Source organism: Thunnus albacares, chromosome 19, assembly GCF_914725855.1.
Source record: "Thunnus albacares chromosome 19, fThuAlb1.1, whole genome shotgun sequence".
Classification (NCBI taxonomy): Eukaryota; Metazoa; Chordata; class Actinopteri; order Scombriformes; family Scombridae; genus Thunnus; species Thunnus albacares.
This window is the reverse complement of record NC_058124.1, coordinates 16,124,091-16,151,318: the sequence shown is the minus strand read 5'-3', so window position 1 is coordinate 16,151,318 and position 27,228 is coordinate 16,124,091. Positions and strand designations below refer to the sequence as shown.

Below are 27,228 nucleotides of genomic sequence, written 5' to 3'. Positions count from 1 at the left end.
GTGTCTTACATCAGGAGCTCCCAGCTATACAAGAGCTAATGTTACCATCTGTATGCATGTGTGTGTGTGTGTCAGAACAGGAGTGCAACATGTCTTTGCAATCTCCTATCAGCTTTTAATCTCTCCTCAGCAGAGTAGGGGAGGCACAGAGAGAGAGAGAGAGAGAGAGAGAGAGAGAGAGAGAGAGAGAGAGAGAGAGAGAGAGAAGGCACTCAGTGAGAGAAAGTGATAACCACTCAGTAAGAGAGAGGGGAAACAGAAAGATATCCCCTATCTCTCTATCCTCCCATTATTCATTTGTTTTGCAAGTATCCTTTGCTTTTTCCTTGCCTCAGGGGGAGAGGGAGCGAGCGAGCGAGCAAGCAGGAGACTTTGGTTTACATGTGTGTGTGGGTGTGTATGTGTGATTTAATTTTTATTGTGTGGATACTGTGGGAGTTGACGATTTTCATTTTGGCTTCTTGGGTTACTTAGCAAGGCTGCGTTGCAGGCAGCAATGTCAACATTCATTCCTCACTTAGTGCTTGCTAGGGACTCAACAGCTATTATTTAGCTTGGAATGGTTGACTTGCTAAGTTTGTTTGGACCTTCCACAGAATTGTTGCTGTCCAATTTGCAAAGCTGCAGCCTCTGTGACGTTCTTGTTTGTTTAATAGTTGTCTTTAAGAGGTTTCTTTCCAAGAAAAATAGAATACGGATGAAAGAATGTCAAGTAGCAAACATGAAAGTCCTATGTGTCAGACCTTCCCATCAGCTCATGAACACACCCTGACATGTAATGATCGAAAACATAGATATGGATCACCACCAAAAACTTTGATTGTCTGATTTTTTTTCAGATATCTAGCTAGAAAACACCCACAGAAAACTCAGAAGTGGTGAAAGCCTAACCTGTATCTTGCACATGGTAAGAAGCTATAACGAATGACAAATACTGAAAGAGATTAAGAGATTAAGAACTGTCTAATAACAGTTGGTCTCAAAACTAGATCACTAGTTATTGCTCAGGTCAGACAATGTGATTTGTACCTGATTATGGAGCAGGTTGAGGTTTAAACTTAGGTGTAACCGATGTAAGATGCTGCCGGGGTTTCATTATGTTTAAACAGATTGGAAAGACAGAATGAGGGATTTGGAGCAACGGGAATTCACAATCTTCTCATGTCTCCAGCTTTAGGGTCTGTTTATATTTCAGTAAATGACTACAGAACATGATAGCACTGTCTTTTCAATTAATATTCAGAAAAGGGTTTACAAAAGATGAATAACAATATAAGATAATGTATTTATGTATATATTTGTGATATTTGCTACTGCACCTGAACCAAAGCCATTTGGCAAAGGTTAACGCATGATGATGATGATGTCAAGTCCACTGTTAAAACTGCATGACGCTGTCTCTTTAATACTCCTCTATGACTCATAGAAAAGTAACCCTAACCATAGAAACACTATGGACCCGTCTGTGTAAAGTAGGTATACATGGAGCTGTTTTAACTGATGCCTATTTAATAATAATTGAATAATGGCCTATTTTTCAAGTTGTTTCAATTCACCAACTACACATAGACTACAAAAACGGGCAAAGAGGAAGAGAGATAGCAGCTCATGTAGCTGGGTTGATAGTGTCATCGGTTAACATAACAAAACACAGCAGACAGGATACCTGCTGATATTGCATCACATCCTGTAACCATAATGTTTGACCGCAGACACAATCTGAACACAGTCATAACAATTTTAACTCTTTCAGATATTTCATCTGCTGGTCATATATTTAGATAAAAACAGAATAAACACTTGTACCTACTAGTAGTTGATGTGTAGGAGAGTTTTTGTTAAAGACTGAAGAATTATGTCAATATTAAATGTGTCTTGGCTTTTCAGAGCAGCAAGATTTAAAAAACAAACAAAAAAAGGCTGTCAAGGCAGCTCTGACAGAGTGATTCAACTAGACTTGGAAATTAGTCTACACAAGTGAAAATGCTTCAAATATCATGTAGTCTAAGGTCAACAGAGGAAAACTCCTCCACAAGACTTCAACATTATGCATCACAACAACACTCAGCTTTGGAGGCTCTCGGGGCAGATGTGAGTTACTGCTTACAGTTGCTTACTGCAGAAACACTGATTTTGAACACTGGCCAAGTCCGTGTGTATGTGTGTGTCTGTGTGTGTGTGTGTGTGCATGTGCACACTTTCAGACCTTATTAGGTTGTACTTGTGGTGATGCTTAACCCCACTCAGAGCTTGGCAGCTGCTCTCCTTTCTCTCTCTCTCTGCCTTTATTTCTCTCTACTCATTCTCCCTCCGTCTTCTCTCTCATCTTCCTGTCTTTATCGTCTCTCCCTGCTCTCTCTGTCTCGCTGACTCTTGTCTCCTTTGGCGCTCTCTCCTCTCTCCCTCTGTCTACTGCTCTCTCGGTGGTCTTGAGGTAATGTAATGAAACACTTGTTTTCTGGTTGATCTGCAAATAGGGGGCTTTACATAATGGTGATCTTTCACATATGTTTGCAAGGTGTATCAGAGAGTAGGCTTGTATTTGTTTTTGTGCTCCATACATTTTAACATATGGGTGGTTGTGTGTAATTTTAATTCTATACAGCATAAAATACATTAACTCACCAATTAAGTCAAATTCAGCATAAGGTAGCATCATTACATTAGTGATTAATTTCAGTGTTGAACCAAGAACTATATTGTAAATGCAGTCATTTATTATAATAACATTTAAATGATTATTCCTTTTTTCAATAACTTGGGTCATATTTTTGTAGCTCTTGCCGTCGTCAATTTCACCAATAATTAACTGCAATAATTACAGAGATCTGGGAACATGGTGACATTGCTGCAAAATTCGATGGAGTACGAAACAAGAGCGGCCAGAAAATAGGAGCGACAGTAAACAACCAACAGTTTAGCCAAAATATTTAACTTCTTTATGAAAAGACAAAACTGAAAGTGAGTGCAAATGAAATGTTGTCAATAAACTCTCACTGCACAAGTATGGTAGGTTAAAGTTGATCCTGAAGGTCTGTCTGTAAATGTTTAAAAGGGATAGTTTGAGTAAAGATGTTATCATTCATCTTCACTTTTCCAAATAGGTTTGGATCATTGTTACCATTTCTATCACAACAAGCCTACACATTACAATTTAAGCCATTAAAGCTGAAATCTTCCTTCAAGGACAAGTAGAATTGAAAACATGGTTAAGAAAGAATAGAAATTCTTCTATTCAACTGCTATTTGTTTTGTCATCCTCCTATTTATTATCTGTGGTGTTCACAAGTCTCTTGGTAGCATCACACATTAAAGCTGTGACTCTCAGGTCTGTGGCTTTGAGAGAAAGAGAGAGAGAGAGAGAGAGAGTTGTTCTTAATCAGTGAGCTGTGTTAGATCAAAGGAATAACATGGATCTACTTTCAGAGGGGATTTTCTCTCTAAAATGGGTTTGGTTATCTCAGTGACCTGAACCCCAAATGCAGGAAAAAATGTAGGACTGAAAGTGGATCCTATCAGACTTGAAAGAATATTCTGTTACAGTTTGAGAGATGGATCATGGTTCCAGTGTTTCTGAAAAAGAGAGGAGATAACAGTGTTGTAATTGTGTTGATGTAGTGCGAAAGGACACATGAGGCCAGTTGCTATGTTTTCCTCCAATAGGATACATAAACAAAGACTACAGATACAGCCAGACTCAATAAATAGTGTGAGTGAATTCTTGTCTGTGTACTTTATTTAATAAATTACATGTTGTTAGATGTTTATGCAGCAAAATCATAAAGACTACTAGAAAAAAAAAATGCTCAAGGACATGTGAGCACTGCGGTACTGTAGTTTAGAGTGACACACACAGGGGCATATGTGCACACACCCATTGTTTGGCTGCACCTGGTCCATTAAAGAACAGGATAGATGGGACTAAGGGACCTGACTGTGTGAATGTTTGTGTCAAAGCATGTGTGTGTGTGTGTGTGTGTGTGTTCATTTGTGTCTGTACAACTTCAGAAGCCAAACATCTGCAGCAGTGACGCACCTTCAAGTAACAGTACACACACACACACACATACACATAGCAGGCAAACACACATACGCAAATTACGCAATTATTAAACTGATGGTTAACAGCACAGAGTACTCTCTCACCTTTTGTCTCTCGCTCTCTCTCTCTCTCTCTCCATTCTTATCTCACTCTCTTATACGTCTCTTTAAATTGAAAACACATCATTATTCCCATCAGCGTTTTGAAATGCTGACTCGTGCGAATCACATCACACACATGAAGCATAGATTTCGGAGTAAAAGACTAATACATGACTCCAATAAAAGTGTAGGATTTTAACAAACTCGAGAGTACAAACAGTTAGACAATAGTGTTCCTTAATGGAAAAAGACAGAGGCTTGATAACTTAACTATACGATGTCATTTATTTATTTATTTATTTATTTTCCGTCGCATTCACTTTTGAGTTTGATTTTCTTGGAACTTTCTTAACTTCACAGCTAAAAGTACCGGTCTATGTCAATTTAAATATTTTAAAAGTACTGGTAATAAAGCACTAAAAATGAAATGACTTGTAAATGCTACTGAAGTTTCAACAAGAGAGACTGGCAGATATTGCAAGCAGAAGTTAATACAAGCATGCATCAAAGGCCTTTAACCTTTGTATTTTAACGAGAAAGAAAGTCTCAAATCACAGGGCTTCTGTGCGTAGGCCTGGATTTCAGATTTGACAGAATACAGGGTATAATTATTAGAGAGCTGTGTAATTTGATATGGAGTGAAATGAACTGTCAGGAGGCTCATATGGCTTTATTTCACTTATTTTTATTCCACCAGTGTCGCCAGTTCTCACAGCCTCCAAAAGGTTTGTACACATCAGTCACAGTTTCCATGGAAGTGTGCGTGCTGGGTCGTCAGTTTTGTTTATACAAATCCCAAATTTGATATAAAAACTTTATCCTTCAGGTTTGAATATGTCCTTTCCTCATCTTTGTGCATATGCAATGTTTACAGCCAAATGGTTAAGGTGTTTATCACATGACTGCAACATCCCTGATTCGGTACCCCGACTCTCGTCTGTACTGTCTGTTATAAAATAAAGTAGTAAAAATATCCAAAAATCCTGTCCACACTGCTCAGTAGCATTGTGTCTGAGCAAAACAAAGGTCTCTGTATGGCTCTCATCAAAATTTCTTAGCTGTAAAGACAGAACGAAAACAAGCCTCTCACAGCACAGCCTTCCTATAATATCTTTAGCTTCGGCTCTACTGAGCTACACTGGACCACAGGAACACAATATGAGTCGATATACTCTGGGAGCAAACAAGTCTTGAACAGCTGAAACTGTGCTGAATTGTGTCGGGTCCTGTTGTGTCGTACAGTCAGATAGAAAGAGTGAAGGAGAGAGAGAGAGAGAGAGGGAGAGAGAGAGAGAGAGAGAACAAAAGAGAAATGGTCTTAAGGGAAATTGAGTATACAAGATGCACCATGCCAGTGGAGCAGAATTCATAAACACACTCAGAGAGACGCACACACACACACACACACACACACACACACACACACACACACACACACACACACACACACACACACACGCACACACTAGTGGAGAATTCCTAATGAGCGAAGACCTCACAGGGGACACAGAGGGAGAGACAGAGAAAAAGGGAGGAGTTAAGGGATTTACAGAGAGACAGACAGAGGAATAGAGAAAACTGATGTATCCCTCTCCAGCTTTCACCCCATATCAAGTATGTATGGGATTGTGACTGTGTATTATAAGTTTGGGTGAAGATGTGAGGAGTTAAAAGTGAAATCTCCATTCTACATTCCACTCACTAGGCATGCACACACACACACACACACACACACACACACACACACACACACACACACACACAGTGATGACACAGTGTGCTGCACGCGCACGTGCCCAGGGCAATCTTGTTACCTTGCCAAGAGGGCCTTGGACCGCCAAGGTTGCCATGGTATTGCTCACTCACAAACACACACACACACACACATACACACTTTCTCACTCTCTTTCTGTCTCTCTCTCTCACACACCAACCCAGGGTGTGACTAGATGTCCTAAAGTGAAGTGGATTAAAGTGTCAAGATGACTGGTCGAGCCTGTGTTCGTGCATTTTCTGTGTGTGTTTGAGCGTGTGTGTGGGTGCGAGTGTGTGTTTCTGCCTACAGTTTGTGATGTGAATCTGAATATGGGCATTGCACCTTTAGATTCCTTCCTGAATATACTTTCTCGTCGCAGTGGAATGTGCAGCTGTAAATACCCATCTTCCATGCTCAAACGTGGTTAAAATCTTCATCCTCTATATTTTCCCGAGCAGAGTACGACCGCTCAGACTCGTTCAGACAAAGAAACACAAAAGAGGGAGGATGATTGGCAACTGACAGCAACAAAAACGTAGGTGGGAATGCAGATTGGATTAACTAGATGTCGTATCAATCATTGTTTTGCCCTTGAGGTTTGGAAGGCCAACTGCTCTGCACCACCTTAATAGTTTTCAACATTTTCTCATATTGCACCCTGTGACAAAATTCAGTTGTGATGTAGCACTCCCTCATCCTGCCTGAATACTAGGAGATGCGTCCTTCCACTGACACACATGAGTTAAAAAAGCGTTTCTTCCAAACTACATCTAAGGCTCGGAAGAGAATGAACCCTTGAGAGCAGAAAAGAAAAGAGGGTTTTTCAAAGTAATAAAGGTATTTTTACTAAGTGGGACATTTTTACATTGTAGGGCCGAGATCCACTTTGTCCATGTACTTCCAGTCATTTACTGGTAGTACTTTTACATAAACTATTCATTTTCTCCAGCCTCTTTTCTCTCTAATGTCAAATTACATCAGTTCCCATAACCAAGGCAAAAGGGTTGATTGTGTGAAAGAACCTCAGATTAAAAGAAGAGATGAGGGAAGCAAAGTAGAGACGAACCACGAGAGCCAAGAGACAGAGGAAAGGGGAAGGCAAGCAGGCAGGGTTTTCAAATTAACTATTGGTCAGGGGTCAGATGGACATTTAATCTAACCAATCAGCTTCCTAATTACACAAGTGCTGCCAGGATGGTGTACCCTATGCATTTCTGTGTGTGTGTGTGTGTGTGTAGCTGGCTAGCGTTGCGTGTAGAGGTCTTGTTGTAGCAAAATGAACATCTGGCCTCAATATTGGTTCCATGTGTGAACACACACGCATATGCACGTCTGCATGTACGCACACATGCACATGTGCGCAGACACGCACACACACACACAGCCTGTGGTGAATTGCTCCCGCCTTACACACAAAGAAAAAGAGAGAGAGAAAGAGAGAGAGAGAGAGAGCAACATGGAGAAACACAGAAGGACTGAGGGAGTGGATGTGCGAGCCATAGCAGACTAACACTCAGAAATATAAAAAGAACACACATATGCACAGATGCATACACACACTTCCAGTAGTGTGTGTGTAAGTTGATTGTAACAGTAATTGATGTAAACGTCTAAATTACAGCTAGGAGCTAAAATAACCACTGTGTTTTACCGTTGCCATGTCGACATGATGAAAAACACCTGGTTGGTTCACTGGCGGGGAGGGTGGAACATCTGTGTCATGGACGTCCAGCTGAACCAATGAAAAGGCTGTGTGTGTAAGCGACATGTGTCTGAACCAATGAAATATTCACTGGAAAGAGAAGATATCTAAACAGACGGCATGTTAGTCTCAAGTCAAACTCATTATATCACATTACATGATATTATGCGATATAAATAATGCATCATTCAGAAAAAAATCTAGACGTTTGGCTCTGTTTGTTCTGTAAATGCATTTTAGATCAAGATTCTTGTATAACCACACTTAATCTAGAGGCTGTCTGTCTATCTAAATATGTTTTAATGGTTTTTCCTTCTTCGGCGCCAGATTGGTGCGGTTTGTCATATATAGGACAATTCACTGAGTGCCAGTTAAGTTTAGACAATCACAGGAAAGTCTTTTTGAATACTCCTCTGATCCCAAAAGGATCCTCTTCTTGCTGCCTCCCCTCCACAAAAAAGTCATTCTCAGGGTCAGCTACCCACCAGCAGCCCTGGAGCGAACGGGGATTCGGTATCTTGCTCAAGGACACTTCAGCAGGACAGATACGGCAGCTTTATAGTTGAGGGACATCTGACTAATCACTACGCTGACCTGCTGCCAAATAATAAGCCAAAGAAAAGCAACACTGCCAAATCCTGGGATTTTAAAGTCAATGTAGTGCACTTTTCAATAACTGATGACTGACTTTGCGCTTCAAGTTGTATGATGTGGTAAAAAAAAAATTATGTTTCCCGAGCAGGTTGACAGGGAGCATTTTTTAAATTTTTGTCTAACCCAAGTCGGAATCAGTCAATCAAAGCAGGCTTGAAAACAGGATTAGTATTCAAACACGAGCCAAGATCTAGACGAGCAAAGCTAGCTAAAAGGAAGCTAATTCTTGATTTGAGTGAGCCTAAAATGCCAAGCTGTCACCTTCCCACTACGTATGTTGTCAGCTGTAATATGTGCGCAAGTGTGGCATGTGTGGAATAGCCAAAATGGGTCTAGATGTGGTTAAAATGGTGTAATTTGTTTTTCAAGCCAAATGTAATATTCCTAGCAGACAATGAGGCTGCTGTGGACTGTCACACAGCGTAAAGCCACACGTGGGTCATAACTGTGACACACACACACACACACACACCCATCGAGCAGACACACACATACTGACACACAAGGTGATCCACCAACATTTCCACAAACAGACACAGGTCAAAATTACAGCAAACAGGTTGTCTGGTTATGTTTCTGTTACTAATCACAGCCTGGATTTTATACACTAGACACATTACCACATACAGACATGCTACCACACACACGCGCGTGCACGCACACACACGCACATACACACACACACGCGCTAACACACGCGCACACAGACTCGCTTTTTCTTTTCTTTCTAGCATGGCTGTGTTTATTTGAGTCTGTGTCCTGATGGGAAATGTGACTGCTACACAAACAAACTGAACAGCCCAGAACAGACAACTCTGTGTGTGTGTGTGTGTGTGCGTGCGCATGCAAGAGAGAGAGAGAGAGAGAGAGAGAGAGAGTGGGAGAGCAGTTTGGTGAATGTCAGTATGTCTTCCCTTTTCCGACACACATACACAGACACACAAAATGCACGTCAGTGACTAGAAAGAGTAAAGGCAGCTCTTTCCACCTTTTCCATAAGGTATATACTGTATATAAGATGTGTTTCTAGAAACACTCTTTGGAAAAACAGTCTATGAGCTCCATTTATAAGGATGTCTGAAGAAAATGCACCTTTGAGCTCAGACTGCTCACAGCTACACTGTTGTATTGATGTTAAATGGCTCTGCTGGAGCAGCCGATAGCTAGCTGTAGCTGGATTTCAAACAGTATATAACATGTACTGGCAAAGAAATGATTGTCTGCATTGTCACTCTTTGTAAGCTCCAGTCAAATTTTCCAGATCAGCAATTAAAGATATGAGGCAACCAAGGTCAAAAGGGCTGTCAGTGATGACTTGGAAGAACTGATTGTGCACTGCCAGCAATATGCAGTTGTCCAAAAAAGTCAGGTAAAGAGCCAAACTGATACTGAACTGTTGAGGCTGATATTGACATTTAACTGAATGATGAAAGTAAAAACATATTTTTGGCATTTCTGTACTGCCGTTTCTTGTTAGTTATTGGCTGGCCGACTGATATATCTATTTTCAAATCTACAAAGAATATCTGCCCAGCACGCATATCAGTCGGGCTCCAGTCTGGTCAGGTCTACATGCCACATTTTCACTAGTAAGTTCCAGCCTTTAAAACAAATCTCTTTTTCAGTTTTTAAGATATTCTGCCAACACAAAAGATAAACCAATCCTGTGAGGAGATGCAACTCTGTAAAGAGCGGTAATTATACATTTTATTTAGCACTTTTCCAAATTCTCAAGGGTATGTTGCATCAACAAAGGGATATAATACCTGCAGAATAAACTGTAAAAAGCACAATTACACATTGAAGGCAATTTGACTTTGTTAATTTAATATGGTGTTTTTAGTGGGAATGCAACATTTTATAATAGCAACAAAGCCTAGAAAATAGAAACACAATGTTCAGATAACATAGCATATCTGTTGATAAGCCTAATCGCTAAAGTGTTTTTCCCTTTTTTGGCTTTAAAAACATTAAAAACACAAACACACAGTGACACACACACACACACGCACATACACACACACACACACACACACACACACACACAGACACAGACACACACACATATGCACACACAGACTGGAGCATAAGCTCCATAATTTCCTGTAGCGGATATAAAGTGATGTTAAATTATCAGTACGGAAAATAAGTTCAATTCATGCTTTAATTTCCTTACAAAACACATACACTCACAAGAACACACTCAGAATGCAAATGCAGACACAATGCACAAGCAATGGGAAGCACTCACAGTCACGCAGATGCACATGTACACTGACACGCATCAATTTACGCAAGGAAAGAGGAAAGAAGGGAAATAGAATGCAAAGTAATGAGAACTTTATGAAAATACAGCGCTGTGTGTGTGCGTGCACGTCTATGTGTGTGTGTGTGTGCGCCAGTGTGTATGTGTGTGTCTTTTAAACATAATTAGCTCCGTCGGGCAGAAATGTAAACGAGAGAAACTTTAATGAAACTCCTCTCTGATCTGCTGAAAGCACACATTCCCGTTTATCTCTCTCAGTTCGTCTCTCTATTTTCTCTGTCTGTCTCTTGACTCAAATGGAATTGAATGTCACGCATGGGACTTTTAAAACCCTGAAGGTTCACATTTCAGTATTGCATTATGACCACATAAGATGTACACAGTTATATTGTGTTTGTAAGGTCAAATCTACAATTTCTTCCTCTCCCTGCTCGCGTCCATTTATCTCCACTTCTCTGTTGTCCTTGAGGTAGAATTGCCTTTGAAAACAATCTGGGATTTATTAGATGATCTAAATGTTGGGTCACTTCACATATGTTTGGGTATATTCACATGTGTTCACATATGTTTGGCTCAGAGGCGGACCTTTCTCAACCCTACTTAACTCAAAAAAAACACCATTACTCAAAGTCTGTCTCATTCCATTTATAAACTAAAACGTCAACTAAAGCTTTTACTTTAATTTCATCTCTAAACCTCATACGCTTTCTATCCTTGTCTCATTCAGTCAGTCAAACAGCCAGAAAATAAAATTTCAGACTGAGAAAATGTCTTTAATGTAATAAATCACTATGAAAACAAAGCCAATAGTGGGGCAATGTCTCAACAAGGCAACACTGCAGCAATTATAGATCAGGCCTTTCAAAAGAAAATATTCCCTCCTCTCTACAAAGCAAAAAGCCTCCCATTGCAGAATACTAAGAACTCAGATTCTGGGTGTGTATGTGTGTGTGTCTGTGTGTATGCGCGCCTCTGTGGGAGTATGTGTGCATGCCTGAACACTTTTGTTTGTGTGTGTGTGTGTGTGTGTGTGAGGTGTGTATTGATCCTTGTATATCAGGTGAGTTGTCCTTTGAGGAAAGGCAGGGAAATGAAAGAAAAAGAATGAAAAGCAAAGGGGAGAGATAGATCGATGTGGTGGAGAACAGAAAGAACAAGTGAGGATGAGGGAAAACACACAAACGTGGACAAGCACGGAACCACACACACACAAGCACACAAAGGAAAGATGCACACACACACACACAGATGTTTAGATGAAATATGACTTTGGCCATTAGTTTCTGCTTTTGTCTCTTTTTAATCCTTCTCTTGCTCCTTTCCTCCCTACTTACTAATGCCCTACATCCGTCCATCATTGCTCTTCCTCTTTCTCTTCAACCCTTACTCCCTCCTTCTTGCTCTGCCTCACTACTTGTCACTCGCCAATTAGTATTTTGGGTGGATTCACCTTTTATAATTCAGGCTCTGCCCTGTTGCGTCAAAGGGCTCGTTTAAATTGAACTTAACATTTGCGTGCATGTCTTTAAGTGTCAATAAATGTGTGTATGTGTGTGTGTGTGTGTGTACTATTTCAGATGATCCTTTGCATTAGTGCCCCTCCCTAACCCTGCCCAGTGATGACTCAACCTCAGCCTGTGTGTGTGTATGTGTGGTATATTCGTGTATGTGAGACGTGTCAGTGCATGCCATGGAAACTGAGAATAAATATTGTGTTGTGAGGAGCGAGAAAAAGATAGCAGCAAAGGCAATATCTTACCAAGCCATTAAAGTAATAAGTCATGTTCGGTGTCTTCACCCTAATAAATTGTTAAATTGGTCCCCCCATTCTCTCTTTTTTATTCTCACTTTCACACACTCACATGCTTAACATCAGTTTTTCTTTTTTCCTGCTACTGAAAACATTAGTCCCTTAAGGTCCTGATATCCCCTGATGTACTGTACTCCAAAACGAACACGGATGCAGTTCTGCACGCACTTTTCTTACACTGAACGTCTGTATGTGGCAGTCGTCTTGTCTTGTCGAGTCAGCACATACAGTCCCTGTGGACTCTGGCAGACATGGGCTGATGGTAAAATTTATATCATATGACCCTATGCGGATGCGGAAAGTATAATTTGAGCTTTAAACCTCTTTGACCCGCCGATGGGTCTGCCATTGTAAACTCATGATGTGAAGGACTTTATTTTAGATTGTAGCGGAGATACCAAAAGTTACCAAATATGTCAAGCTTCATTTTGGGGAAATGTGCATAAGACAGGAGTGTTTCTATTTGGTGCAGGTGTAAGAAAAACAAAACATGGAGTCCTTGGTTTGAATATTTCACTCAGTTTAAGCATCGTATAGCTTTAATGAAGAGATGCAACCTGATACAGAAAAATATGATGCGGTCAGGAGTGGAGGGACTGGACAGTGTGGAAAAAGGAGATTTTTCCAACTATGATCAGGTATTTAAAGGAATAGTTCGACATTTTGTTATGCTTATTTGTTAGATATGGAGCTGTTAGCCTAGATTAACATAAAGACGAGAAAGACTCTGATAAAGACTTTGTCCAAAACAAAAAATACACCTACCAACATCTCTAAAGCTCACTTATTAATGTGTAACATATAACTTGTTTAAAAAGGGGAAACTGAATGTTAAGGAGTTAACTTTCTCTCTACTCTCTTTTATCTCCATATGACTCTCTCTATATCTTTTTCTCTTCATCTCAATTTTCTTCCCTTTCTCTTTCATGCACGCAGTCTCTCTCACTCTGTCTCACTCTCTCTCTCGCTCTCTCACAGACAGTAACACACACTGCCCCACCCACGATAATGAGTAAACCTCTTGCTGCCCCACCCTGCCCAGTCTGCCAAGTTACTGCCAACACCTAACACACACACACACACACACACACACACAGACACACACACACGTACACCCAACCCTCGACATGTACAAAGACGCCATACACTCGACTCAAACACTGACATGTGCACACCATGAGCACCACTCTCACACTCAATACCACCACTTACATAGACCCATGTCAATGCCCTGACACTACACACACACACACTGTTCAGTCTATTCTGATCTAATGTGATCATGGCCAATAAGCTCTGTGGCCATGGCAAACCACAATATGTTCCTGCCAGTCCATGACATCACTGTGAAGTGAAAGGCATTGTGGGCTACAAAGTAGCGTGAGGGAACTGACTGACAGGTGGTAACCATGAGAACTGTCAAGTTTGCCCCCCTCCCACATTGCCGTGGCAACAGGCAAGTTTCTAAGTGTTGTGTGTTAAAATTTAATTTAAAAAAAGATGAATGCAACTTATGGGAAACGAAATGATGTCATGGAATTATACACACATGGACAAAAGCTCAGAGATATTGTATGAACACACGCAAGCATGTGGGGACACAATACACACTCATACACAATTTGTTAGCCAATGTAAATCTGCATAAGTACTCTAAATGTGACTCAAGAATTACAGATTTCATTGTAGCTGCTCGCTGCATGAGGCCTAATCCTCACATCTGATTCAAAGGAAACGAAGTTGAAGACGTATTTATAGGAGCACTCTTACAACTAATGCTCTCAGCAGGTAGGATCTGGCTGTAGAGATCCAGCTACAAATTCCTTCATTCAGAGAGTCAAAGCTAAAAACAAAAACTCAGAGTGTAAATGAGACAAAGAAAGAAGATTAGGCAAAATTAGAGAATGAGGTGAAAGTGAAACTGAGGAATATAAAGTGTGAGAAAAGTAGGAGGGTGTACACATGTTCCACCTTACCCGTAGCAGGGATTGGGACTCTTCTTTAGCAGCTCCTCCTTTCCCCTCCTGTCCTCCTCCACCTCCACTCCCTCCTCCTCCTCCTCCTCCTGTGTACTGTTGAGTTGGCATCTGGCTCTGTTTCTCCCCTCCACCTCCACCTGCAGCGGCTCCGCCTGGCCTCCCTCCTCCGTACAGCTTGGCGTCTCCCAAAAACGACTTGGTATCTCCCAAAAACGACTTGGTGTCTCCCAGGTAAACCATGCTAGGCGAAGCCACACCTCTTTTCTGCTGTGAGGACTCATGATTGGCTGAAACAAATGACAATGAGAGGGGGGAGGGGAAAAGAGAGGGGCTCCCACCTCCTGCTCCTCTTTCAGGTCCCATTCGCTCCTTGGGCACCCACAGTAGACCATGAGCCTGTTCACCTCCTCTTTCTCCTGGTCCTCTTGTCTCCCCAAGAACCCAGCCCTTCTCCCGCTCCCTTTCTTTCTCCTCACCTCCCTCACTTTTTACCACCCCTCCTGCTTCTTCTCTGCCTCCTTCTGCCAACCGTCCCTCAGGCGGTGCAAGGGAGTAAAGGAGGCGAATATCCCCCTTGCTCTCTTCTTTAATGGCTAAGGTAGAGGGAGCTGAGCAGCCATTGGCTGAGAGTGTTAACGAAGGTGTCAGTGAGGTCGTCAGTGAGGTGGGTAAGGTTGTTGTCAGTGAGCTTAATGAGGGGGAGGTTTCATGACAGTGGGCTGAGTTGAAATGGTCGAGGAGGGCTGATGAATCAGGAGCCGTGAAGTCACAGCGTCGACAACGGCAACATGCGTGGACACGCCTGCAGAGAGAAAAAACAATGAGTGAATTATCCAGATGGAACAAACATGAATTAGAATGAATCAAATGTATGCATTAGACTATAATACATTAGAATTGGCATAGAAATGTTTACTTTCTTAGGTTCAGTTTTAATGTTCATGTTGTAAGCTCAGCAAGAGAATAAAAATACCTAAATTAAATACATAAATGTTTTTTACTTAAGTTCGTCAAATGACAATATCATTACACTCTAACAAGGCATCTAAAAAATAGATTAGTCATTAAGTGTTAAGTTCAATGAGACAGTAAGTCACACTGAAGTTAAAACTATAACATTAATGAAACCGAACGTCAGAATAGAGACATAGCTAACGGATTTAGTTGACTTCGTCAAGGCTAGTCAATTCATCTTGAATTCCATCAATTTAAAATGTAAAAAGCCTTCATTCTGGTTCACTTTTAATGGGCTGTATATGACAAGCAAAAAAAAAGTCTTCATTAATCAAATTTTGAAAATAATCCACTCCCCGAATTAACTAAATTTAAAGTGCATTAGTCCCAGCCTGATTTCCCCCCAACCAGTCAGGTAGAGTTTCACAAAGCCCACGGCCAAAACGTGACTCAGTGTTCCACTTAACCTCGATGAATTAAGGCAAAACTGTGATGAATGACAAGTAATGAATCACCCATCAACAAACCACCTTCATTTCCTTTTGGCAAAGCTCTGAATGACCAGCACTGTATACACAACATCAGGGTTTTTCCTGGCTCAGAAAACAGTTTTTTTGCTTCTTGTGCGGGCCAACGAGCAAAATCAATCGACCATCCATAACAAGAAATTGGACTCTTATTTGCAGTGGCTCATGGTGGGAACACTATGGCCAGAATACATGGTCAAAAGAATACAATAATAAAACAGCATCTTGATAATTTGTTCTGTGCTAAGGGAATCTAATGATATGACTGTTTTATTGATTGATTATGCTGGAAAGTAGATTTTAAGTGGTTTAACAGACCTCTCCTCTAGGATACAAATGACTAGATACAAATTCAGACCCCTGCTTAGCTATGTAAAATACACCTCAAATGCACATTTGTTAGCTGATAGCTAACATTTCCTCTTTGATTGGGACCATTATTTGGCAGATAAGTCAGATGTGCTCTTAAATCCCAAACTGGATGAATACTTGTTTACTTGTTTCAATTAAATCTCACTAAGCAGCGATTTGCTCAACACTTATGTTGTTTTCTCACAACTGACCTCTCATTACTGCCACACTGCCAGTGGGAGTAATTTATAAAAAGGGAGAAAAAAACATGAACTATTTCATTGAAAATGACGAAGAAGTATAAAATTGCTACTTTTCTGTTAAAGCGGCTTTTGTGCCTTCTTGTGAATTCTGCTTTGAAACCTGCCAAAACAATCTGCCATGCAGGAATAAACAAACATAAAAATTAAAGGTAAACATACAGAAATATACTGTCTAAAAAAATACACTGTCTCTCTTATTTGCTTGCAGTCTGACATGTTTTCTGCATGATTGACAGGAAGTGAAATAGTAATATAACCATAATATGTGGGTTCAAAGAAATAAAACACATAATTTGAAATAACTATATGCAGTGCAGATTTGAGTCTGTGTATATTGTTTACTTCTCTTTCTCTGTATCTCTCCTTTGTCTAATAATTGGTGAGGAAATAAATGCTCTGTGCAATGACAGATTCAATGCGGGGCTTTGAACAGCATCTCAAGTGGATTAAAAGTATTTGTAGACATTTGTGAAAATGAGTGTGTGCAAAAGTACACCTTGTACCTTGTGGGCTTAAATATCTCCACATGCTTAACAAAAGACACAGTGGCCTCTCAGTTTGTCATCACCATGCACACGCCACACCTACACACACGCACGCATACATGGGCTGGTTCTTCCTGACTGATCCCCCTGTCTTACTTTCTCTGTCATTCTTTATCTCTCTCACACACACACACAAACATCATATATGAGGTTTATATCATTCTTTCCACACATGTACTGTTCAAATCCCCCTTCGCTCCGAATGCTGTCAACAGCTACATCTGTCCTACATACATTCAATCAGACCCATGCCTCGGAAAATAAGAAAGAGGATGTTACATTTTCATGGAATTCCAGTATTAAAGCATAAAAAAATACTAAAGCAGTTTGAAAGGAGTTTTATTAGGTCTCCTTAGACAAAAGTGTTTCTTGGCTTCTTGGCAAACTAAAAATATATTCCTCAGATTTATGTTTTCTTGAAGTAATTTGTTTGAAAAAAGTAAGTTGGCATCGCAACCATGAGACGAGGTCATCAGGAAACTCAACATTTATGGTGGTGTATTAATTTGCAGTAATTTGTATAATGATGCTGAGGAGAAATGAAGTGAAGTAAACTAATCAAAGACTGATGAAAATGATGTGAGTTTGATGAAACTAAGCTCTATTATATCCTCTACATACAACAATGCCTGTGTTCACCTACCATCCTCCTTTCAAAAGGTCTCTATTGAAGTATATACGTAGTTTAGAAAATTTTACTCTAGTTGGTCATTTTTAAATAGCCCGCTCGCTCCAGCTGCTCATTGGCTTTGCTTCCCTCATGTGAATTAGATATTTTTAATCTGGGGCAGGTTCAAGGGAAGCCAAATTAAGTGCATTTGTTGAAAGTGTGTAACAGATCAACTCAGTCTATCAAATAAGAAGTCTGTGTTTACACTCACAACCCTTACATGCTCTGAGGTCAATACACACCTGCACGGAACAAGTCTATACACACACACACACACACACACACACACACCAAATATTAGTAATTACAGCCAGAGCATGGTAGCATTTCTATCTTCATTACTATTGGTTTGAGAAAAAAAAATACATATAATATGTTTAATATAGGCAATAAAAATTATTATTATCTTGTTTTATTTAAATAAATCTTCTACTTTCTGCCTTTGTATATTCTAAGACCTTTAACACAAACAGCCAGATAGTTCTGACAGTGCAGGTAAATCAGTAATCATATCAGGCATATGTTAGGAAATTCTTGCTGTTGTACTCATCTGTGCCTTAGAAATATGTCCTTGGTGGGAGTGTTTAGGTGTAAAAGTTACTTTGAGGTTGATAATTGTGTTTCGGCTGCTAACTTCCCCCCCCATCCCCCCCCCTCCCCCTCCCCGCCCCAAACACTACAGTCTTTTGTTCCAAACACTCTGTAATTAAATCCCAAATTTTGTTTTCCAAAACTTGCCCTTGGAATCTTTTTAGGTGTAGTCAATTTTAGTGGTGGTGAGAAACTTTCTGGCTTTATTTCAGTTTTATTTGATTTCAGCTCCAAGATTCAGAGCTTAGATTCTGTTAAGGACGTGAGTGGAATGTTAAATCCCCGCCACACTCTTTCTCCCTCTCGCTTTGTTACCCTCTCTCCACTTTCCTTTCTGCCTTTCTCTCGTTTTACCCCTGTTTCTTTGTCTTTCCTTCTCCCTCCTTCATCTTCTCTTTATCTTCTCTTTTCTCTCGTTTCTCCCTGTCACTGCGTCCCTTCTTCTCTTGGTTCTTCACCTTTACAATCTCTCTTTTCTCCATCTCCCTCTTCTTCTCTCTTCTCTCGCTCAGCAATGAATCAAACTCTTAAGTCTTTCATTGATTCGTAACAGAGATCTCGCTAAGATGGCTCTGTCAAACTGTAATTTTATGTGTCTGAGTGTGGAACTTGCGTATGCGAGTTTGTTTGTGAGCATGTATCAAGAAGCAATCCAGACCAGCGATCTACATCAATACTTAAATAGTCAGAAAGATTTCACACAAGTATCTCCAGTTCTGTTTATCTCTCCGTCTCTGTCTTTAGCCCCAACTTTGCCACACCAACCCTCTCTCTCTCTCTCTTTCCAACTCTAACTCACCGTAGCTTTCTCTATCATCTGCTGTTTGTGTAGGTGACGCATTGGCTGTGGAGTCTAGTCTGACCTCTCCAGCATTTTAGAGCCCTGTGAAACAGAGCCTATCGCTCATTTGTACAAGCAAGCAAGAAACCAAAGCAGACTTGTATAAAACGAGGAAGTTACAAACTTACAACTTATCTCAAGACTCTATAAATATATGATTCGGTAATGAGGGGCTGAGCCTTTTTTGAGAAAACTGCAAGAATCAGTCATAATTTTGAGCCCTTTAGTTGTATTAGATAGAAAATGAAGCTACATAAAGGTAGTAATGACTTAATAAAAATGGAGGCTTGCAGTAGTTTAAGCAGCCACAAGTAATTTTATAGTTACATGTTCCAAATACCATCCAATCATGTATCACCATAATCTCTCTCTAACATTAGACGGGCCTTTTAAAAATTAGACAGTCATCCTGTCTGTGTATATTGCTGCTCTGTGGGGATCTGCTAAAGTGCTGGAGCATCACATGAGCAGAGCCACAACTTCAAACTGAAATGTTTATTATTGTTGGAATAAATTGTTAAAACCTCGACATGGCTGTTCTCACTGGTGATGAAACTGTCCTTGGTTCAAATCCCTACACTGTTTGTGAAATCATTTCACCGTTCTGACAAGATTTTATGATTGGCTTAAGTTTTGTTAGTTCAGCAGATATGGACCTGGTAAACATGGCTGATCTTACAGTGCAAGAGGAACTGAAAGACACGCTGTTATCTCCTGATCAGTTTCAAATTCCTAGTACTTCACACGTGCTTAGTTCCCCAAATCTGCATAATCTCCTCTGAACAAAAGACAATGACATAAATCACAGATTCAAAAGAACCAATGAACGAAGACTACCAGAAGTCAAAAAAACTGCACACAGGAACTGAGCCAACATCCATCTAGTAGCTGTCACTGAAGCAGAGGAGACAGGTATGCAATGCTCATCTTCAAATTTGTTGTGAATGGCAACAGAGTCTGAGACTAGAAATCAGTGAAAACCTACGAAAGATTTCCCTTTCCCTCATTTCTCAGCAGCTTCCAGGTGTGGGTGTCTGAATGATATCTATAAGTGTCTTAAAAGTATTACTTTTTATATGGGCTGTTGCTGAAAATGACTGTGCTCGGTAAACATTTCCGGGATGATTGGGTATAAAAAAAGAGAGAATTATGGGGTTTTGAATCCCAGCACAAGCAAACTTCACCATCTCTCTGACTTGAGAAAGGAATTTCCATACACACACACTCATCCAATTACAGGAATATTGAGTCATGGACTCTAACTGGAATATTGACTCTTTGGATAACACTCAAGCAATTTTTATCACATTCAGTCACTCGGTGAATGAATGAATGACACAGATTCACCAGTTTCAGAGAGGATGGCAAACTGAATGGGCCACTGTAAGTAAGCAGAGTTTTTTCAGCCTTCTGAAAACACACAAATACATTCCTATTAATGTTATTACTACTTATTACATATTCAACACTTTACTATGCTGACTGAAAAGCACTATTTTCCTTCATATCCTAAATCTTTGAGGCTTTCAAAACCTTTAATGTCAACCGATATAATATCCGATCGTATCCTATCTCTCTCTCTCTCTTACCTGTAGTGTCTGAAAATCTCTTCTTCCACTTCCGTGATGAAGTGACACTTTGTGCAAGAGAACTCCCTCTCTCCTCCTGCTCCTCTCCCCCCTTCCTTGTCTCCCCCGACCTCTTCCTCAGCCTTGACATGCGGGGGTGCCCCCTTTAGGTTAATCAGGGTGTGGCAGCTTTCGTAGTGTTGGAGCAACACGTCTATGTCGGTGGTGGCAAACGCACACTGGTCACACAAATGGGTGACCCCTAGGGGCACAGAAACAGGACACATGAGTAGCAAGAAACTAAGAAATACATCATTCTAAATCTATTGAGATGTGTATTAGCTGATAAATATTCTGATAAAACATGCAAAATGAAATTTCTTGCGAGATTAACTGTATCTTTAAATACCTTGTGTGACAACAGGATGTGCACTTGAAATCACACCAGGATCCCCTCGAGGATTGGGAGGAGTCATGCTAGGCGAGGTGGCGGTGACAGGTTTTGAACCCATTGTGTCTTGCTGTTTGGTGGACTGAGGGAACTTGGAACAACATTTGGGGCAGGTAGGCTTCCGGCAAGCAAAGGGGTGGGACACCTATTGAGAAAAATCAGACAAGTTTAGTGAAGACTAGTAAGGATCTTTGCTTTTGCTATTACAGGCAAAACTGTGCGAATAAGGTGAATTAAGTCTTTAAAAGTTTGTTTTCTCCTGTTGTTTCTTTCATTTTGGTGCTGTGATGTTTTTGTCTATGCAGGTGATATCAAAGAAGTGGAAGTCAGCAGCACCAGTATGAATGTGCATCATTAACTGAAGGATGCCACCCTCAATTTTGGCTGTTAACCATCCTTTCCGCATTTTTAACAGCTGCACCGGCACTGTTTGGCAGCTGGCACAAAGGAGGGAGGAGAATGTGTGGGAGGATTGGGTGGGAAGCAAGGGAATCTTAACTAGGCTTGCAATTAACTTTACACTTGTTCATATATTACATTTTATTTTCTTGTGCTTACAAAACAGCTGATTGTTTCTTCTAATTGCCAACCAAACACCAAAAAAACACCAAGAAAATAAACATTTCAATATTTTATCAATCTCACCTCCCCCAGGTGTTTATGTGGCTGACAGAGCCCCTGTGGACAATACATGCAGTGCTGAATGCAGCATCGGTGGATGGAGTGGTTGTGCTGGTAGTGCAGTAGTAACGGCGCTACTACGATCACATCTGCACTGTGGGCCATTGAGTACCGGAAATCACACAACTGACAGTTATAACTGGTCACGACCGCTTCTGTGTCGCTGCTGTTTGGGTCTCCTAGAAACAGAAAACACAGCAAAGGTCTTGGGTCTTGGAGTGGGAAAACAAAGGCATGTCAGAAACTGTATCATGATGCTCAAGGCAGCAAACAAGCAAGGTCAAGTATTATCCAAACACTACAAACAATATAAAAGAAGGGGTCGAGCAGTATTGTAGTGCCAGTAACAACTAATAAGTAGGAGCAAGCAGTGTTGTACTAGAAAAGGCCAAAAGAGGGATTAAAACAGCATCGTAACACTAGTAAAAGAAAAATATCATAGTACTCGAAGAAGTGAAAAATCATTAGAGTATTTAATTTTGTTTCACTTGATCTGTATTAAAGCTATCTTCTACTGAAAAACAGTTTTAGCAATAACATTTCATCATACTTTCTCCCGTTTCATTACCTTGGCTGGTGCTGGATGGGTTGGATGACAGATCTTTGCGGCTTTTGGATAACATGTGGTCTCTTTCTCCTCCTTCTCTTCTCCCTCCTCTCTCCCGCTCTCTGTCCATCCCTCCAGGATTAGAGCTGTTGGGGCTCATAGTACCTCCTGTGCTCATTCTATGTCTTTGTTCATAGTGCTCTAAAAGTTTCGCCGAGCCCCCTGACCACTCACAACTCCAGCTGCAGAATTTACACCAATAATACGCCTGAACGGCACCTCGACCCGCCTCCCCCGTCCAGCTTGACGAATCAGGGCACGCCCTGACTGGGATGGAGTACCCGACCAAGGAATCGTCTTCCGCTCTCACTGCCACTCGCTCCGCCCCGTCTAACATTTGACTCCTCCCCTTCATTTGGCTGTCGTTGTTGTTGGCAAGCAGTGGCGTGGATGGCGGAGTTTTGACTTTATTTGGATGTGAAGACAAGAAGTGTTGTTCAAGTTCTGAGGAATTACTGCCCATGTACGTGAAGTTGCAGAATTTGCAGCGAAAGTACTTAGTGTTCCCCTGGCAATCCGAGGTCTTTCGGCCGATCCCAATTAGCGTGCCGCCCAACGTCACCTGTTGACAGTCAGAAAAGAAAAGAAAAAGACAAAGGTTTTGTTAGATTATGATAAAAGTATATACAGTCACACATATTACCGATAATCAATTGGCATTTTAGTTAGGAAAAAAGTTTGCTAGTTCAGTCCTTGCTGCGATGAACAGTTACAGTTATCTGACATAAGCTTGTGAACCAACACAACGGACTGTTGTTTCCAGTGTCATCAAGGTGGTGTACTGTCTCTAGTATACCTTATCCATGGAATTCAAAGGTAATACATGGAAGAAATTTGATATCATTCCTGTGTCGCAGATATTTAGGGGATGTATAACATAAGCGAAAGGCAGAGCTGTGCTGCTGCAAATATGGAAAATTATACCTCAGCTACCCTTAATACTGAAGCACAACAACAAATGTAATCCATCATTTTCTGTACGTACCTAACTCTAACTAACCAACCAATAACATATTTACCAGACTCTACTGAAATATCCATTGGATGAGGCCAGGATTTTGGATTACTGAGCAAGTAACCTGAGACTCATGTTTTTTATTAAGTTAGCCAGTAAGCTGTAGGTGATTATAGTGTGCTGTTGGCTAGATTGGTGAGCAGTCAACCTGTATTACAGTGGCATTAGAAGGACTACTGTGCAGATTTGTCTCTGTACAGTTCTGCGGTTTGATGGTGACTGTTGGCCGTCAGGTAATGGAGGTTTGTTTAGAAGTATGCAGAGATTTCCCAAATTTTTCAAATAGAAGAATTTAAGTTTTTATACTGCAAATGTAGATGCATTTTAATTTAAACCTAAACTTGCTGGGTTAATTTTGTTGTGTTTTGAAATCTAAAACATGGATGTATTTCCACAATCAATTCATTCATTCATTCTTGTCACCAGATCATCATTTGGTACTTAAACTTCAGATTTGATTTTGTGTGAGTAAAACTGTGGAACTTGCTTTGTTTTCCTTTTTTTGCAATTGTCTCTTTAAGTGGAGAGGACAATGAAGAGGGATATATATTCATTAACAGATATTGCCTAAGAATAGAAATTTTTAAAAAAAGGCAGAAAAAAAGGACACTAAATGAGATGGTAGGATGAAACATTTATAAATAATACAAAAAAAAAAGCTAGAAAAGTAATATCCAGAAGAGAAAAAAAAAGATTATAAATGTGTGAGATGGTACATTTCAGCTTCATTAAAGAAAATCAATTCAGATGGCTAAATGAGAGCCATTACTGTGTGTGATCTCACAACAGCAATCATCCAATCATCACGTCTCACATACTCTGCCCAGACAATTAGAGAAGAGCCAAACATCAAGTCATTTCACTGAGCAGAATGGACAATGAGACACAAAGAGGAATATGAGAGGGGGGAGAGAGAGAGAAAGAAACACAGCAGACGGGAAAGAGCAGTAAGTACGTGTGTCGAGCAAAAGTGGAGGGAGAAGAGAGGAGTGAGAGATGGATGAAAAGCGAATCGAGAAGTTAGAGAAAAAAAGGATTAGAGTATGAGAAGGTGAGCGAGGAAGAAAGGCAGAGCCATGCACACGGTGAAGAAGAGACAAAGACAGATGATGAGAGAGACAACTGGAGAACAGAGAGAGAAAGAGGGATAGAGAGAAAGAAAGAAAGGGAAAACACAGTCAAATGTGTCTGACAGCTGTTTCATTACTTTACCGATTATAACTACTGGTTTCAAAGCCTTTCTCTCTGTCTGTCTTTCTCACCCCCTTCTCTCCTTTCCTCCTCCATCTCTATCTCTCTCTCTCTCTCTCGCTCTTTCCTTCTTTCCCCTATCCCTCTTCTCTCCAAGTCTTTTTTTTCCTGAAATCTCATTGGTTGACAAGGCATCTTGTCTTAGCAAATGACAACATGGAATTTTCCAAACGTGGGCGGGAGAGAGAAAAAGCGAGTGAAGGATGGAGAGAATAGAGACCCCTTTCATTCGTTTTTTTTTTTTTATACTTTCATTTTTTCTTCATAATGACGACTTAAGCCCACTGGATTTTCTATTTCTGACTCTGTGTGTGTGTCTGTGTGCGTGGCTGCCGTGAGTGTGTGTGTGTGTGTGTGTGTGTTTCTGTGTCCATTACGTGACTTACGGCCATTACAGACTGCTGGTTTAAATGAAATGAAACTCCTTGACTATTCCACACACACACACACGCACACGCACACGCACACACACACACACACGCACGCGCGCGCACACACACACGTTTATTAGATCATGTCGTTTAAACCTTTCAGACAAAACTCTACTGTTCATGCACACTCAAACTAATCCTTGACCCAATTGTTAGCAAAACGGGGTAGTCCCAATACACAAAAAGCCAAATACATATTGGGAAAGCTGTTTAATAAAAATATACTGTACGTGTATGACTTTGAAATTCATTGTTAAGAGAAACTACAATTGTTGTTCAGCATTATTAAAATTAAAACGATTTTCAGGTGTTTAGTTGAGGCTCTTATGGGGCGTTATTTGGAAACTTGAAATGAGTGTGCGCATTTGACCTCAATATTTCGGTCGATTACAGCGGTTGAAATAATCACAGCGAAGGGAAAATTATTTTTTGATTGACTTATGACTGAGGTCAAAAACACTTTTAGTGACTCTACAATATTTGATTGTGGATTCTTTTTCCTGATACTCCATGGCATTTCACTGCCTTCTACTGATTTCTCCACCAGTCATCAATCTAATTTACAAAAAGACAAGATGAAAGTCTGACAGACAATTCCTGTTCTTGAAGCAACTTTAGCAATTCGAAGTTCATTTTAAAATGAAAACTGCCCGTACCACTGCCTTAAAAAAATGTATTATTAATGTTTAGAAAATTGACATTCAAACGTATACTCCAATATATATGCTACAAAAGCTTCTGAACTTTAAAGATCAAAACTATAATCTTTTAAAGTGCGCTCAGAAAAATCTGCACAAGCCTACATAAATGAATAAATATTCCATGCATGTTGCCAATTTCCTCTTTCATAGCAGATGGAGCTGACATGTGAGTGAACAGTTGTGTCTGAGGCTTTAATGCCTATTACAACAGGGACAGTGAACCATGTTGAGCAGAGACTTTTTAGGTTTTTATTCTAACTGAAGTCTACAGCTGTTGAATAAAACTAAATCACTCAAGACATTTTTATCCTCAAATTGACTGGCTGATATGTTGATGTCCAGACTGCAGGTGCAAATTACATCTGCCTTTTTAATATGCTCTGATGGTGTATAATTACAAGGCAGAAATAATCTTTAAGTATATGGACAACATTTATCTTGTAGAGGGAATTATGAATTGCACCTGAAAGTCTTTATCCTGCAATTTCTCAGCAAAGTAGCTGGCGCCAGATACTAGCCCTCCTTAAAACTTTTACAAATTGAGCACTGAATATGAGGGATTAGCAAAGGATATGCATTTATTAGCCATTATTTCAAAACACAGTTCCAGTGATGCATGCATTGCATGTGCACAATTTTATGTGTGTACATATGCATTGCCTGTAAGTGATTGTAAAGCAGACTACATACCTGTGTGTCTGTGTGTATGCATGTGCTTGAGCACACATGCACACATACTGCCAGGTGCCCTATTTGTCTCCCTTTCTGTGTTGATCCATCTGTCAGTCTATAAAACTTTATAACTTGCAACACAATGCCTCCCTGTCCAAATCACACGCACTCCATGTTACAAATCAATTGCAGCTTTTTAAACCCAATAAATTATTCAGTTCACTTATGGGGCGAGATTTACAGATTCATGAGTAATGATTATAACGCACTGTTAACTATATCAGTATGTCACATGTTTTGAAGCAAAGTTATTGATTACTTGATTTCTTAAAACTTCTCTGAAAAACAAATGACTTTCTGACACACTATGTCAGCAAAATGTTTTTTTATGTAAGCTGCTATTTAAAAATAAAGTCCACAAAACTACAAAGTAGTATATAAAAAGTTGCTAATATTACTTTTTTTCTGTATGCTTTATCAGCCCACTAAAAGGATTTTATGTCTCTCAATAATAGCAAGAAATTTAGACAAAACCTTCAATATGTAATTTTAATTATAATGGTGTAAAGAGAATAAAATAGTTGAGCACATCCGTAGATCTCTAAAGTAAATGTATATTTTGAATCTAGCACATAAAAGTAGTGAAAAAGTACAAAATGTGTGTCCTCTTAGAGTTCAAGATCACTCCACTACAGAGGAAACCCAGATATTACAAGACAAAGCAAACAATATAAATGTGTATAATTTGGAGGCAGTGCACAGAGAGAGCTGAAAAACTAAGCCAAGACATCCACACATA

The 27,228-nt window shown here is 40.1% G+C and overlaps 1 protein-coding gene across 4 annotated transcripts in view; it reads right to left on the bottom strand.

The window, feature by feature from the left end:
- trps1 (trichorhinophalangeal syndrome I) overlaps positions 1-27,228 on the bottom strand; it is a 128,646-nt gene that overhangs the window by 38,359 nt on the left and 63,059 nt on the right. For all 4 annotated transcript variants that reach the window (XM_044335873.1, XM_044335872.1, XM_044335874.1 and 1 more), the window contains exons 5-9: positions 22,321-22,921; positions 21,717-21,931; positions 21,030-21,216; positions 20,642-20,882; positions 14,308-15,112 (exon numbers count right to left, since the gene is read on the bottom strand). In XM_044335873.1, coding sequence (XP_044191808.1) covers positions 14,308-15,112; positions 20,642-20,882; positions 21,030-21,216; positions 21,717-21,931; positions 22,321-22,921 — 2,049 coding nt within the window. The remainder of the gene's footprint in view (positions 1-14,307; positions 15,113-20,641; positions 20,883-21,029; positions 21,217-21,716; positions 21,932-22,320; positions 22,922-27,228) is intronic.